Source organism: Nanorana parkeri, unplaced genomic scaffold (assembly GCF_000935625.1).
Source record: "Nanorana parkeri isolate BGI_ZX_2015 unplaced genomic scaffold, ASM93562v1 scaffold589, whole genome shotgun sequence".
NCBI classification, from domain to species: domain Eukaryota; kingdom Metazoa; phylum Chordata; class Amphibia; order Anura; family Dicroglossidae; genus Nanorana; species Nanorana parkeri.
The window spans coordinates 947,195-964,173 of NW_017306857.1; the positions used below are offsets into that span (position 1 = coordinate 947,195).

General features: G+C 39.6%; 1 protein-coding gene across 1 annotated transcript in view; it reads right to left on the reverse strand.

Moving 5' to 3' along the window:
• Window positions 1-3,042: 3,042 nt before the first annotated feature.
• Window positions 3,043-16,979, reverse strand: part of TH (tyrosine hydroxylase) — a 39,850-nt gene continuing 25,913 nt past the window's right edge. The window contains exons 9-13 of the mRNA XM_018562660.1: window positions 14,759-14,828; window positions 12,068-12,124; window positions 10,089-10,184; window positions 7,491-7,624; window positions 3,043-3,376 (exon numbers count right to left, since the gene is read on the reverse strand). Coding sequence (XP_018418162.1) covers window positions 3,217-3,376; window positions 7,491-7,624; window positions 10,089-10,184; window positions 12,068-12,124; window positions 14,759-14,828 — 517 coding nt within the window. The 3' untranslated portion in view covers window positions 3,043-3,216. The remainder of the gene's footprint in view (window positions 3,377-7,490; window positions 7,625-10,088; window positions 10,185-12,067; window positions 12,125-14,758; window positions 14,829-16,979) is intronic.

A 16,979-nucleotide genomic window follows, 5' to 3' on the forward strand; every position in this document is an offset into this window, starting at 1 on the left:
TCACTGGGGATTAGAGCCATGTGAGTCTGCTGGTCACTGGTGATTGGAACCAGCATAGCTGGTTGTTTGGCGCCGGTGTATGGGGCATCTTGTGCTTCTGGGAAACATTTTTTTTCCTGCTTTTTACATCATTTATTTATGTGACATGTAGTCTATGGGCATTTCAATGCATTATATTTTACATATATAGGTGAATGTCATCTGTTGCATGGGTGATTCTAGTTATGTTCTAGACACTATATGACCTTGACTGTAACTGTTGTTTTTTGAAAATAAAGATCTTTATACTGCTGGTGAAAATAAGGATGTTTATCCCGATTAGGCTCAAATCACAAAGCAAACACATCAGCATAAGAATTCTTATTATTCAGAAAAGTGTCCAATTATTTTCACTTATTTTATGACATTTGTATGCTGTGACATTAGGAGGAGCCTTCAATGGAAAAACCTGAACTTGTCGTTTGGTGAGGGGGGGTTCACATACTTTTTGCCGTAATGTTTCATTTACTAAATTAACAGAGCATGTTCACTTTACAAAGAATTACCAATCATGTGCAAGGAAAATGAGAAAATGAGAAAATATAGGGTATTGCTGGCTTAAAGGCTCCCTATCTGTGAAAGTGCTGGTACTATGTTCCCCCATTTTGCAGTCTGACACATCATGGGTGTCCTGTGCCCTAACTCTCTCCTGAAGTTGTTTAATAAATATATCAGCAAGCAAAAGACCACCAGCTTGGAAGTCAGTTTATCGGTTGCTGCTGGTGGTGGGTTGGTAAGTGCTTTGAGAGCAGCAATGGAACTGTGAACACTAGATTGACTGGGAGGGCCCAGTTCATCCCGAGGCCGCTTTGGGGATGAGCGCTACACATATATTCATTGAACTTCTTATTTTTCATCCCTAAACTCCCGTTTTTGGTATAATCCAAGACAACTGCATGTCTGGAAATTATATAAGAATTGTAATTCAGACATTTCAGACACCATGTGCATTTTCTAACATTTCTACAACCATTCTTCTAAAGTTATATTGATATTGATAATGTATATGTACAACAGTGTTTCTATTTAAATAGCTTAGCTATGCCCTGTCCTGAAATCTATGTAAATGTAAAGGGAGATAAAGCCAAACAATTAAGTTTTCCTATTTGCTCCCTTCTGGCTTGTTAAATATACCATAATGTTTTTTTTTGTTATATGTGTTTGATGAAGAAAAAAGTACCTGTTGATCATCCATGTCCATAATTCAGAGCTGTCCTGTCTCTATGCCTCTGTTTTCTCAAGGAGTCTAATTAGCCCTCCTAGTTCTTATGTTGGACTACAAAACTACAAGCTCGCAACAGGAAATTAGGAGCTAACTGCACTTCTGTCAGATCAACAGGTATTGTTCTGTACTTTCTGGGTATGTAGAGAAATAAAACAGAGAAATGTGCATGTATTGCAGAGATGTACTGAATATGTTTTTATGTTTTGCCCTGACATTAATTTTAAGTACACTATGTGCCAAAGGTTTGTGGACACCTAACTATTACACCTATATGAGCCTGTTGAACATTGAATTCACAAACCATGGGTATTATTATAGGGTTGCCCCCCCTTCCTTTGCAGCTATAATGGCCTCTACTTTTCTGGAACAGCTTTCCTCAAGTGTGTCTGTGGGAATTTGTGCCCATTTAGCCATAAGAGCATTTGCAAGGTAAGGTAAAGATGTAGGACTAGAAGTCCTGGCTTAAAATTGGTGTTCAAAGGAGTTGAGATTAGGGCTCTGCGCAGGTCAATTGAGTTCTTCCAAACACATCAAACCATGTGTCTATGAGCCTGATTTGTTCACAAGGCCTGGAACAAAAAAAGGTCTTCTCCAAACTGTTGCCACAAGGGTGAAATTACACAATTATTTAAAGTCTCTTTGTAAGCTGTAGCATTCACTGTACCCTTTACCTACAACACTTGAACCTAATTATTTGAAGGGGTGTCCACATCATTTTTACCATACAGTGTACATCATTGTCACATATGTGAAACAGGTAGATACTTGTATAGATATACTGTATGTTTGAGTTAGAAGAGCACAACAGAATACCTCAAGGGTTTTTATTGTACATGATGACAGATGTACCAGGAAGACTCAATGTGAGTGGGAAGGGGGAGCAAAAACAAGACCAGGGATCTTACTGCTTCAGTGGGCAATTCCACCCATCAATGTCCACCAGAAACCGAAGTATCACCATCGAAAATGTCTGCAGACCTGTAAAGCAGACCCTTAGAATTTCCTGCAAGTACTTTCAGATAACTTGCATAGCACCTGAGGAGCCTTAAAACATTTATCATTCTGTTATGCTAATTGCAACTTCAGCTGCTGAAGACTAGTTGGACCTACCTCCTCCTTCTTCAGTGCATCTCTCTATAGATCCAAAATGTAGGTGAAGAGGTCTAACAGGCCAGTCACAAGGATCAGAAGGAGTATGCCTGAGTACAATTTCAGAGTAGGTAAAAATTGAAATAAAATGTTCTTTGGCAGGAGGGGGGTTCTTCAAGAATCTGAAAATATGTGCAGGCACCGCTATGTTCTGTACTTTGAGGTGTGCAGTTATGTTTACTTCAAAGAAAGAAGCAACGTTTACATTACAGAAATCCATAGCAGCCAATCAAAAAGTATATTTGATTGATCTGATCTCTGTACACTGGATTGTGGTTACAGTGGGTCTCTTTATTTACTCATTATCGCTGTCCCTATATGTAACATCTATGTAACAAGATACACAGTATATGTCATTAGCGTGAAATTACCTTATATTAGTCATCCAGTATCACATTTATTTTTAAATCTATCTAAATATAAATATTTTTTAATTTTTAAAAATCTCAGAAATCCACAGTAAATACAGAATCCTGTATGATGCAAGCGATAAGACGGCTGACATATGACGATCCTTTTCCACAATCATTTTGCATGTTTCTAATCTTTTCTAATCTTTATACCAAGTAAATGTTTAAACCATTCATTTATCAGAAATCACAGATTTACAGCTTGATGTTTTTTAGTTTCTTTAAAATATGTGGCATATTTTATGTATTGAGTAGCATAGGTAATGAAAACTTGAGGATTCCTGCACACACTGGTGGATAGACAGCAGGAAAGAATACTTAGAGTGTTGGAAATTGAAAAGCATGCACGGCGAAGAGGAATCATATGTCGAAGGTCATGGTGGGTATGGTATGTTAGGAAAGTATATTAAGTGCGTTGGTGAGGGTCTGCAGTTCATCTCTAAGCTCTTCCAGGGAACTCTGAATTCGGCTGGGTGTGTCCAGGACCTCAAAGCTCAAAGTATATGGATCATATCGCACAGCAAAAGGCCTCTTTATGCGGGATGCATAATTCCTATTGCAAGAGAAATAATGCATTTAATTAAGAACAGGAACAAATACTGCACTTAAAACAATCAAGATATACAAGCAATAAAAGTAAATGATCACCACTGAGCCGCATCAGGCCGCTCCCGGGAGGGACAGGTGCTGCGTGTGATTGTACGCAGCAGACTGTCCTTCACTATGGGAAAATGCGTCCATATGCTATCATGCGCTCACCCGAGCTGCACATCCGTGCGGGTGTCCGAGGCGGAGTTATGCACCGATGTATCGGCAGCAAAATGGCACTTTCTGCATTTAGCTAAAACTGCCATTTTCGGCCGATATGTTTCGGCGGCCGATATATCGGTGCATCCCTATTATTAATCATACATTGTTTGGGGCTGATGCAAGCTAAAGTGTGTGCGTTGGTGCTGGTCTGAGGTCTGCTGTGCGTTGTTGCTGGTCTGAGGACTGCCTGCGTTTGTGTTGGTATGAGGTCTGCTGTGCGTTGGTGCTGGTCTGAATTCTGCCATTTATTGGTGCTGATCTGAGCTCTGCAGGGAATTGGTGCTGGTCTTAGCTCTGCTGTGCGTTGGTGCTGGTCTGAACTCTGCTGTGCGCTGGTGCTGGTCTGAGGTCTGCCGTGCGTTGGTGCTGGCCTGAGGTCTGTCGTGCGTTGGTGCTGGTCTGAGGTCTGCCATGTATTGGTGCTGATCTGAGGTGTGCAGGGCATTGGTGCTGGTCTGAGTTTTGCTATATATTGGTGCTGGTTTAAGGTCTGCAGGGCATTGGTGGTGGTCTGAGGTCTGTCACTTTCTCTCCTCCCCGCTGGGACACAGAGCAGCGCCCGGCGGGGGGGGAGGGATGCGCCGATGTATCGGCAGCAAAATGGCACTTTCTGCATTTAGCCAAAACTGCCATTTTCGGCCGATATGTTTCGGCGGCTGATATATCGGTGCATCCCTATCATGGTCTGAGGTCTGCTGTGCGTTGGTGCAGGTCTGAGGTCTGCAGGGCATCATGTAAAAAAACTGTTTTTTTTTATGAAAGTGCAGTGTTTAGGGCTGGTCTGGAGTTTTAAGGTAATACTGAAACATGGATCACACTAAAACTGCAAGTCCAGTTTCCTTTTTTAGTACATGTAAATATATTTTGTGTGTGCAATAGTTATTACATTTTTTCACTCACAGTTGTGCTGCTAATGGCAAGTTAAACACATTCAAATAACTAGTGAGTTTAACGTATTATTAGCAGTACAACTATGAGTGCAAAAACTGAAATTTACTAATACTATGGTGCACTATTGTTCAATGGCACTCGGTTGTTTGATGGTTGCAAAAATGGCACTCGGTGTGTAAAAGGTTGCTGACCCCTGAGCTAGACTATTCAGCAAAGTGCAGTTACACATATCAACCAGTAAGTATGTAGAAGTTGTGTCCATAAAAAGCAGACAGAGATGGCCATTTTAGTGGAGGAGCAGGGATTTGATTCATCATATCAGAGATGCCTTACCCCCCAATGACTGACAGAAGTTATTTATGCATTATGACAGAAGTTAAGAAAACACAGATTCAGTGAAGGAGCAGGAAGATTTTTGCACTACATGAGCTTAAGAACAGCTTTCTCTCCAGCAAAAAGAACAGTGAGCAGCACAGAAATGACATCACTACAGTACAGCTCACTCCAAATCTTGTCAGACAAGCAAGAGTCAGTCAGGCCCCTTCCTGCAGATATACAGCTATTAGACTAAAGACACAGGTGCATCTAGGCACAAGAAGTGCACAGCTTTTTCTTGAGGAGGAATTTAAGACAAAGGGAACATATTTCAGGGTACTGCTAAGGCACAGTTAATGCTTCTAAAAGTTTGTTATAAGATAGCAAATCTTAATTTTTTTAATCCAGGTCCACTTTTACTCAATAGTGTTTGCTAGGGATGATCTTCAGGTTTAAGTCAAACATAAGTTCAACCCAGAACTACGTTGTTCACAGTTTAGGATACTAGTTAACTAATGCAAACATTTGTTAGTGTGTTTTGAAGACATGGAGTAGATAAGGCGATATTACAGAGTGTTTGGACGGAGAGATACAGTATTTGCTGCTATACTACTGCTATATAGTACTGCTGCTGAATGATGCTATATTTACAGTCAGTTACATACACAGTGTGTGTTGGAGACTTGGTGTGGATAGGGAGAGGTCACACAGTCTTTGCAGGGAAAGATAGTTGCTGCTGTACTATACAGTTTTGTAGAGAAGCGCTATACCTTTTGTGGTATAGTGTCACATTACAGTGGATTGCAATATGGTGTGCTAAATACTCTATACCACCCCCGTATGAAAAGATCACACAGTGATTACAGGGAGAGGTACTTGCTGCTATACTATACATTTATATGGAAAAGTGCTATACCCGGTGCTGCATAGTGCCACATTACAGTAAATTACAGTATGGTGGTCTACATACTGTGTACCACCCCCTGTTTTGACTGTGCTGTATTAAACTACATTACTGTAAATTACAGCACATCACCACAAACAGTTTAGTTCCCCAAATCACCCTATTGTTCAGTGAACCAAATCCTCCAACCCCCTATTTTTGTAATATTTGGCAGACCTAAAGGGAAAGGCAGAGGATCTTCATGTTCATCCTGTAGGGGGTAAGTTCTGCATTTACAAATTAAAAAATGGACATATACAATGTGATTTACTCTTCTAATTGAGGAGTGGACACCATGGACTATTGCGAGTCCAGGCTGGATGACTGGCCATAGCTTGCACAGTACACTCTAATGCCTGGTCTCTTCCTTTAAAAACATGGACTACTAAAGCTGCTTACATATTGTGCTTCGAGCCTGTACAGTTTTTCTTTTTTGCTTTTTCTTGTAAGATAATACACTGTAATTTTTATTTGATTAAAATAAAACTTGGCTGCTCTCTCCCTGTCAAACTGCATCAGAGTAAAAGTGCCTAAATACGGTGCATGGAGTCAGTACAATATTTCTGTATTTTGTATGTGAAATAATTAAACTCTAATGTTGATTTCTGAATTAAAAGATGGCTGGTGTCTCCCTGTAAAATTATGTCCTAGTAAAAGTGCTTAAATACTGTGCAGTCAATTCAAATTTTCTCTTCTTTGAAATTTTCTGTGAAATGATAAACTCTAATTTGGATTTCTTCATCAAGCTGCCTGGTGTTTCATGGTCAAACCATGGTCTAGTAAAATATATATACCTAGGAGCTGATTTTTATGCTCCGCAGCTCCATCTTGTTGCAGTAATGCACTGCGAATGTCATTCACACTGCTATAATGTTATGCAAATGCGTTATAAATTGGCCACATGGTGTGCCGAGAGTCAGTACAATATTTGTTTTTCTCTGTGAAATAATACACTCTAATTTTGTTTTTTTAATTAAAACTTGAAGTCTCCCTATAAAACAGCAACCTAGTAAAAGCCCTAAAGTACTGTGACTGGAATTGGTACAATATTATATCTTATATCAACTATATCACATCTAAATTTGGTTTCTTAATTAAAAGATGCATTGTCAGTCCCTGGTAAACTGCAGGTCCTAAATACTATGCATGGAGTCTGTTAAATGTTTCTGTTCTTTTTTTATGAAAATATTACACTCTAATATTGATTTTGTTTTTCAATATAAGCTCCCTGATGTCTTCCTGTGAAAGTACAGCCTACTAAAAGTGCTTAAATACTGTGCATTGACTGCAATATTTCTGTCTCTTTTCTGTGAAATATTTTTTTTCCATTCGATTCTAGATTTATACTTTTGGTTTGATGGCTTCAATAAGAAAAATCTCTTCATTGATCTGCTTTAAAACTCTGTTAAATAATTGTGTTAAATATTTTTTTTGAATTAATCATATTATAGGTTTGCTGATGTTTTATTTAAGGAACATATGGATGTAAAAGTAAAACATTTTTTATTATATCTTCCAGAATACAGCGTTGTGGGCACTGTCCAAGAGAATTGTACTGTTCTGTAAAAACACATACAACTTGAAGGCATCTCCCAAGCATGTAATTGAAAGGAGAACCTTCTTGATGCTGAATGGTGCATGAGCATATGCAGGAGCCCACTGTCCTGAAATATTTAGGATGATATTCTGACACTCTGCTTCTTCTTACCTCAGCTTCTCCTTGGCATCAGCAAAGCTTTCTGAGACAAAATAGACTGACTGGTAATTCTGGTCCTGGTATGGCTGCAGGGCTGCATCATCTGGGTCAAAAGGTCTCACTTCTGGCTCATCTGACAAAGAATGCTGGGAAAGCAAAGTGACAGGTTATGTTTTTTTACACATACTATAAAAAGCTACAGCCGCAGGTCAAATTAAAATAGGTTAAAGTGGAAGTCTTAATACACTGTGGAAATAATGATATATCTGGATGGTTTAGTTGCCAAATTATTTGTAATTCTCTTCAGCCAGTCTTATGATCTAGTTACACCTGCCAGAATGCACAGCTAGTTACTGGAAGTCACTGCACACTACACTAGAGTGAATCATTGGCAGGCTGTCTGTGTAGGTTCTTATTCAACCAGGTCATGGTATATCTGTAAAAAATAAGTCAAGGCAACTGGACTTGCTGTGTTTTTCTTAAAGACATTTTACTGGTCATCCAACCAGCTTTTTCAATTCAGAATGACTTGTACGGAAATTCTCTGGGAATAAATATGGTGAGTGTTGCTCCAATCCACATAATCTGTTAATCACAACCAGGTGTTGATTTCATTTGCATAAGTGGAGTTTAGGAGGTGTCATTAACCTGCCCAGAGAGAGGTGTTAAAACAGTATTGTCTGTGGCAGACAATAGATGTCTCACCCGACCACCTCTATGTAAGCTTGGCTTCTCCATTTTTGCATACACGGCCTCTTTCACACCTCTTTTAAACCAGTCCTCCTCCCTGTCTAGGATTCATACTTGACTGTCTTCAAAGGAGTGACCTTTTTCCCTTAGATGTAGGTATACTGCTGAATCCTGAGCAGAGGGTTCTGCTCTTCTACGCTGTGCCATACGCTGGTGTAGCTGTTGTTGGCAGGCTACTAACATTCTACTATTTACATATTATTAACAAGCAGTAAACTTTAATGCAAGCATTCACTGACTTCTGTAGCTGCAGGTACTGTGGAGTGATTAATCCCCTACATTTAATAGTAGCAGCAGTGAGATTGTATTGTTCTGTCAGCAGCTCAGCTCCCCCTGTTGTCCCCTCCTAGCAACCTTCTAATCTCTAATGAAACCGCAGAGCAGGGGCTCTGGGAGGGGAGTTGAGCTGCTGCAAGAACAACTTGAATGGCTTAAGAACTTCTGTTGTGAAATTTAAGGATGAACTACTTCACAGTATATGCAGCGACAGAGGTCAGTGAGGTTTGTTTAAAAGCTCATTTACAGCTTGTTAAAGCTAAACTCCGGGCAGATAAAAAAAGTCACAAATGAATGCAGCTCTGTAATTACTAATACATCATTGAATGTCATTTTTAATGCAGCAGTGTAAGTGCCTGCATTTGATCTACTGCACAGTTTGTACACTAAAGCTCAGTGAGGAGGAGGGAGAAACAGTACAATGAGCCGATCAGGTTAAAGGGCATGCTGATAAGAGGGGAGAGCAGAGTAACAGAGAGATGCGCTCATCAGTGTGCTGCTTCTCATTGTACTGTACCGTCACATGATGAGAGTGGGGAGAGTATGGAGAGGACCTGTTGTGGAAAGTGAAACTGCAGCAGGGAAAGATCAGGTCCTCTCCTCTGCTAAACAGGCTGTGTTGTGGGATATGCCTGTGTAAAATTCAGGACTGGATGGACAGAAATACAAATTGGCAGGTAAAAAAAGGTCATATGTATGTATTCGATCCATGTATTTAGATGTTTGCCTGGTGTTTGTTCAGTGAGAGTATGTCATTTTTACAGCCTAATCTAGCACAATGAAGGAGTAGCAGCACAATGATGAGGCCATCAGAGTGCTCTCCCCTCCTGTATATATGTTCGTAGTGTAAGACAAACAGCACTAAGCATGGATGGATTCTGTTTGTGTCCGAAAGGAAGTGCAGTTGGGGTGTGTGTATGACAGCGTATGGTAGCATCCTCCCATATGGAAGAACAGGCTGCTGCGTGCAATCGCACACAGTACCTGTCCTTCGCGGGAATGGACCGATATGGGCGTGCACGCGGCACGGACGTGTACGGCCCGAGTTAACGCACTGTAAATAAGGCCTTAAATAGATAAACCAGTTGTTTCAAATAAAACAGTAAATATTAAATACTTTCTCTTATAGGAAGGCGGAGCTTTACTGTTTCATTTTGTGTTTGTGTGTGCCAAAATTATTTTGACTGCATTTCTTACTAACAAGTTGGGTTTGATAAACCGTTGCATAAATATCGTCTAACAAAAAAAAATTGCAACTGACACCATTTTATTCTCCAGGGTCTCTGCTTTCAGAAAAAAAATAATTCTGAGGGTTTTTCATACTCTTTAGTTTTAAAATGTGTGTTTTAACATGCGTAGAAAAAATACCAAAATGGTGCTGGCAGCTAAAGGGCTAAATATCTATATTTCTGTCACAAAAAGCCAAGGAGTTTATTCCTCATTTAATGATAGAGGGTGGCTATGAAAATCATGAATGTATGCTCCAGTGGCCAACTGTGCATTCAGATCAGCTGGTTTACAGCACAGAGAGATATATACTTTGAATCTAATTTCTGGTGTAGCAGATGACTAAGCATAACTTACCAGTAATTCACCATACGATGACAGCAGACCAGCACCATATGCTTTCATTTCACCATCCTGCTTACACAGACCAAACTCTACTGTGAACCAATATAGCTGAAAGAAAAGGTATATGACTATATCAGAAAATCAAACACTATACATTTTTGGTAGTACCTTTTGTAAAGGTTCATGTACATAGGCTTTTGTATACCCCGAGCTACTTTTCTTCAAAAGCAACCATTAAAAAAAAAAAGACATGAAGCAACTCAATGGAAAATCAATGCAACTCAGAAATATGTAAAATCATATTTCCTTTGGCTAGCTTCTGAGTTTGATGCCCATGAACACAACCCTATACATTACTGTTTCCAAACAACATTTTGAAGTATTACAATGAAGAGCTTGGAAAGATGATATCTGGCAATGATCATTGTGTTTATCTAATGTTCAAAAAGAATACATAGGTGCAATTATTACTCCAAATCAGCCCATGTGATGACCTTGTTCTCTATGAGACATGAATCAGAATTCTCTTAAATACCCCTTCCCAACTTGAATCCGGACAGGCAGCTGGAAGTTAAAGTCACACTAAACTCACAAGTTAAATCTTAAAAATGCTTTCAAGTACCTTAACTATTAACAAAAATGTATCTTATTTGGGTGTCACTTGGCTGTAGATCATTAAATCATCTCTGAATTGGTGCTGACACTGTTCTTCCTTGTGGAGGGTGGCTACTTTTGTTCCCCATGGTCCCTGTGTGTGTTGTAAAGTAGTCACCGCTCTAAACTCACTCCTGTGATGGACTACAATCTCATGTTTAGTTTACCAATTTATGTTGAAATTATAATCCATCACCGGAGCAAACTCAGAGCTTTGGCTACTTTACAGCACACACAGGGACCATGGGGAACAAAAGTAGCCACCCTCCAAAAGGGAAGACAGTGTCAGCACCAATTCAGGATGATTTGATGATACATCCGAGAGATGTCCAAATAAGCTCAATTTTTGTTAATAGGGTTCATGAATGCATTTTTAAGATTTAACTTCAGAGTTTAGTATCACTTTAAACATTGTACGGATCCGACAGTTCGCAATAGAACTTTGAACATATAAAGCATAGAGCCGGGCTCTGTATATGTGTACAACATGCATAGAAGCTACAAAGATCATGTTAATGGGGCTGTGCTAACTTCTAAATTTATTATACCATCCATCACAGCCAATGTAGTTTCAAGCCAGATGACAACAAAATAACTACCAGGAAGGACCAACTTTAGTGTCAATAGGAACTGAACCTAAAATGAGAGTACATATTACTACAACTTACCCAAAATTAACCCCATTGTTTCTTTCACTAAGTTATATATCATTAAACAATGCTGTATATAATTTGTAGCATCTAGGACTGCCCCTTCAAGTTATAATATATCCATAAAAACAGCTCTTTGCTTCCTAATACTACTATCCTTTGGACTTACAAACCATGGTTCTCCACTGTGTTTAAGAACTGTGACTCTTGTTTCTGGCTGATCATCCTCTTTAAAGATGAACAAAATGACAAAATAGTATTTAGGTTTGGTGACAGCATTACTTAGCAGTTATTCACCATATGTTGACTTCAGAATGGTACAATAAGCTTCCATATCTTTATGCTGCTGATACCTGACACAGGGATGGAAGCATAGTTGTGAAGAGGCAGTTATGGAACCTTTGCTACAATACATTATTTATAAGTCATTTCATTTTCTGTATACTTTTCTTTTTTGGTGAAGTGAGTTAATTTAATATCCTTTGCAACCTGCTTTTAGGTATGTATAGTGATAAAAAGATGAGAATGTAGGGTCCAGGATCATCCATATGGACTGGTAGAATGGAACTAACGTGTATAATTCTGTGCTCTCTGTAAAACGTTTTGTAGAAAATGTTGGTGCTCCATTGGGTACAACATACACAGTGCATATTTCTTATATATACAAACACATTAAACAGCTCTTACTGTTGCCAGTTTCTCTATTTCTTCATCTGTGGCTCCCAGTGATGCTATGCCAATATCCTGCATAAAACATCATAAGAAAACAGATAGACACAATCGGTCCTCAAAATCAACAATAAAAACTCTGAATTTTTACTAATGGGCAAAAATGACACTTTAAAGCAGGGGTAGCCAAACTTCGGCCCTCCAGCTGTGCTGAAACTACAAATCCCATGATGCATCTGTCTCTGGGTGTCATGCCTGTGGCTTCGGGAATCTTGCAATGCCTCATAGAATTAGTAGTTTTACCACAGCTGGGCCGGAGTTTGGTTACCCCTGCTTTAAAGGTTTAGGTCACCCAGGAATAGATGGAGGGAATTGGTAAGCTGAATCATCTACTTGGTTCTTATATCCTTTACAAACACCAGTAGTGGCATTTCCCTGTCATAGACTCTGCCTTGGTTTCTGCACACTTTGGAGCTTTTGGGTTCTCCTGTCTACCTTGGGCTGCTTCCATTCGTTCTTTTCATTCTTCATAATATAAAAAATAGAAATTAATTGGAAGTAAAATATTGAGAGTGAGACCCTCTTGTAATAGTTCTCGTAGGTGTGCAGGCATGGCAACTGAAGCACAAGGGCAGAGATCTCACAACTGGAGTCTCTGCAAGACATAAAAAAATAAGTTATGTGGGTTAACTGTCTGGCATCTTTCAAAAGCTTTATCAGTCATGGGTGTGCTGATCCTAAACCTTTAAGAGCAAAGGAATCAAAATGGGTAATTAACATTATCAGCAAGTACTGTGTTGCCCTAAAATAGCATATCAACTTACAAAAAGTAATCTAAGCTCTAAACCAAAGTTGAATGTCCTTTGCAGAACACTGAGGTGGTTTGTAGCAATCCTATGGATTTCTACCAACATTTTCTCTGAAAAGGAAAATCAGTAAACAAATCCTTGGCACTACTCCAGCAACTGGTGACTATACACTTCAATTCTTGCCACCCCCAGAGTTCCTTCTTCATGTGTCAGAAACACCACAGAGAAAAACTTCTGCAGTGACTTCAAAGGACCATTTCGTGTGCCATAGGCCTGTACTGGCTCGGAACAGGTTGGGCAGTGTAATCGTGATCCTGTTAATGTTTAAGATAATTAAGTATATTGAGCAAGTTGTAGCTGGGGCTAGGGAAGGGGGCAGGATAATACATTAAAGTCCAGTTTCAGCCAAAACTTTTTTTGGACAGAGTGGGTAACAAAAAGAACACCTGTCACGCTTCTACTGAGGTGTGTGACCCAATTGAAGAGATCTCCCCTTACTTCTTGCTGAAACAGAAAGTGAAGGGAAATATCTTCTGTTTGGAAAAAAACTAAAACATTTTTTTCAGTAAATAGGAAATGTTGTATTGTCTTCCATCTTAGGAGTTGTCTAACTGTTCCCATGACAATTGCTTCACTCATTTCTTGCCCTGTCACAGGAACAGGAAGAGAGGTGAAATCTCCCCAAAAGGAGGAGATAAATGGAGGTGAGATCTCGCTAACAGTGTCACTGACAACAATAAAAATGTGATAGACGTATTTGTACCTCTCAAGTCCATCCATAACTAAGAAAAAGAAATGGCTGGAGTTGGGCTTTATAGGTACTACTTACCCTTTACAATTTACATTCTCCCATTAAACAACATGTGTTATATAACATTCAAATATGTGAAGCGGCCCTATCCCCCAACAAGTAAACAAATAATATCTAATATTTTCAAAATTAAACCTTCTAGTCAACTGTTTGTGTGAATCACATGGTGTTAATCTAAAAAAACTCCAAATGACTAATAAAGTAGCTTCCTGATGAAGTCAATTAGACGTAACGCGTAGAAGCTGAGTCAGTGACATCAGAACGCCTGGAGGAAAAGAGGAGGACAGATCTAACATCCAGGAATGAGGTTCTGATACGCGATATTATTCATTTTATGTGAGTGTATTTTTTTTAAATAAAATCATTTCATGCATACGGGTGTGCGCTATGATTTCCACTTCTGTCTTTGAGAGATTTTTTTGGGGCTGTTGGTAGAGGAGAAAACCATTAAGATCAGGATTGTTCTCATCTGAAGGAAGGAAGATCACAGCTACAAACAGTGTGAGGAAGGAGTTTTACCCTATAAGAAGCGCTTTGAGACCCAAGGGTCTGAACACGGAGGTGAGAGGCTTATTTAACAGAGCACAGTTTTTTATGAGCACTTCAGCAAAAAATACGCAAAAAATTACAAGAGTGAGCAGAGTGACGCACAAAGAAAAACTAAGACAACACTGCCTGCTTTTAATGAATTTATGAACACTTTGTTTCAAATTATGTGTTGTATACACTGACACAGGACGTTTGCTACTTTATTAGTCATTTGGAGTTTTTTTAGATTATCACCTTGTGATTCACATAAACGGTTGACTAGAAGATTTAATTTTCAAAATATTTGAAAAATATTATATATATATATAAGATGTTTTGTATTCTCTGGTCTTATTGATCACTTAACAAAGAAAGGTTGACAACACTGCTTGGGGTTTCAGTGCAGCAAGTGTTCTATGTTCTCAGCTGAAACAGGACGTAACCAGCTCACTGGATTTCTGACAGCATAATGGTCCAACAAAATATTAGAGTGTGTGACTTTTTTTTTTTGGCCAGGCAGTATATATAATATATGCTGTAACATGCAGATAGAAAACAAACCTGCGAAAACTGAGCAAATGTTTTATCGGCCAACATAGGAACATGTCCCAGCAGTTCGTGGCAGCAATCCCTGTGGAACAATGAAAAATAAAGAATTTGAATCACCATTAACCTAATTGCAAAGAGCACTCACACACTAATTTGTGTTCTTTGTTCTACTTGAGCCAACTAGAGAAGGTCATGATTTCTAGCTTTTCCTATCTTTACACGGGTGAAATAAAGAACAACTCTAAGAAAATGAGTGTTACCTTGGATTTGCCATGTGTCTAGAAATATTATATAATTTTCCAATCTGCGCTGTTCCCCAGCAACCTGTAACACTTCTCTCCCAGAAACAGGTAGCTAGTGACCATGCTGCCAAACCACCAGCAACAAGTTTGACATTCCACCTCCCAGTTCACTTATAGAAGGTAGGGGAAGCAAAAAAAGCCATCTGCTACAAAGAAGTATCCATATTATAACTAGGCAATTCTGGTATTGTTTAGAACAGTGGTTCTCAACCTATGTAACCTCAGGACCCACATTTGTCCTTGGTCATTAAGTCATGACCCAAGTTGCACCTCACTGAAAAGCACAGCATTGTGGTACAGCGCATTCCGGTGCAGGCGGAAGGTGCGTTTTTGTGACAACGGAACACCAGAATTTGTGGTAGGTGCGATTTTGCGTGGTACAGTGCGTTAATGGCATGGAACTGTGTGATTAACGCACTGTACTAGTGTTAACAGGCTATCAAAAACACTGACAGACACACACACACAACCACATTCTCACACACATACACACTCCAAAATGTTTTTTGTTTTTTTTAAGATCCACCCAGTCTCCCTAACTTAGAAGGACTGGAGTGAATCTCAGCCTGGGGTCCAGTGTGGGCTGCTGTGCTATGACAGAGCTCCATCCATATGTGCGTTGCTGGTACAGCTCCCCTGTGCGCCCAGTACAGGTGTCGGGAGCCAGAATGTGGCGTCACTCCAGTCCAGGCACCTCTACAAGACACGTGAGAGAGCTGTAAGCAATGCACGTATGGATGGAGCTAACATGCAGCCATAGCCCCATCCCACCCCACCTCAAGCTGACATTCGGCACCGAGCAGCATATTTTGAATGGCTGCTTGGCGCGAGAACTGACAGTACTGCACTAGGGGCTGAGGAGCCTCTCACCTAGAAAAGTGGAAGGCATGCGGTGACCCACTGAACACGGGGTCGTGACCCACTTTTGGGTCACTACCCACCAGTTGAGAACCAAGGGTTTAGAACTTCGATTTACTGCAATGGCTGGGAAGCTATTGTATGTCACTGTTCAGAGATTCTGTTGTATTGACAGCACTGCTCATTGAAATATGAAGCTTCTTCACATACAGCTGTATTTTATTGTCTTCTGCTTAGGCACTGCACATCGGACCGCTATCAAATAGGGTGTGTGAGTTTATATTTATCCAGGCAAAATGTTCACTCTATGTGGTTATTCATCTACAAATGAACAAGTCATGACATGCTTGCCACAAAGAGAAGCAACAGGCTTAAATTATTTCATGTTTATTTTTTTGAATTATAGAAAACGGGGGTTAACCATTTGCGACCAGAGGTCATTAATGCCTAGATGTCCAGTCTAAATACAGCAGTGTCAGTATGCAATTGTTAAATTGGCAGTAAGGGTCTGCTCACACAAGGCTTTGTCTGTGATAACACATTTGTCGCAGAATGCTTCGTGTCATGCTGCATTTCTGCAGTCCATTCATTTTGAATGGGCTCCTAATGTGTGAAAAATGACTCCTCCACCCATTACCGCAGCACATAGCATGGTGCAATGCATTGTACCGCACTTTACTGCAATGGTGTAAATGGGCCCTAAATCTAACACATTTGCATAGAAAAATATGTTGTACATTGCTTACTTATGGACATATAAGGCATTGATAAATTGTTTTAATAAATACCCCGCTTAGATTTCTTATTATAATCTAACAAATGGGTACACACATACATCATGTGTGCCCATTTGTCAGGTTAAAATAAGAAATCTAAGCAAGGTATTTATTAAAACATTTTATCAAATATATGTTCATGCACAGACATCAGTTAAAGAGGCCAACAAAGCAATTTGAACAATGGACCTCTGCCCAAGACCTAGGTAAGTTTAGAGTTTTGAGGGGAAAAGGTGAGCAACATCTGCTTGGGGAGTAAGAAGGGGGGGGGGGGGGTCAAAAAAAAAGAAGGAAAAA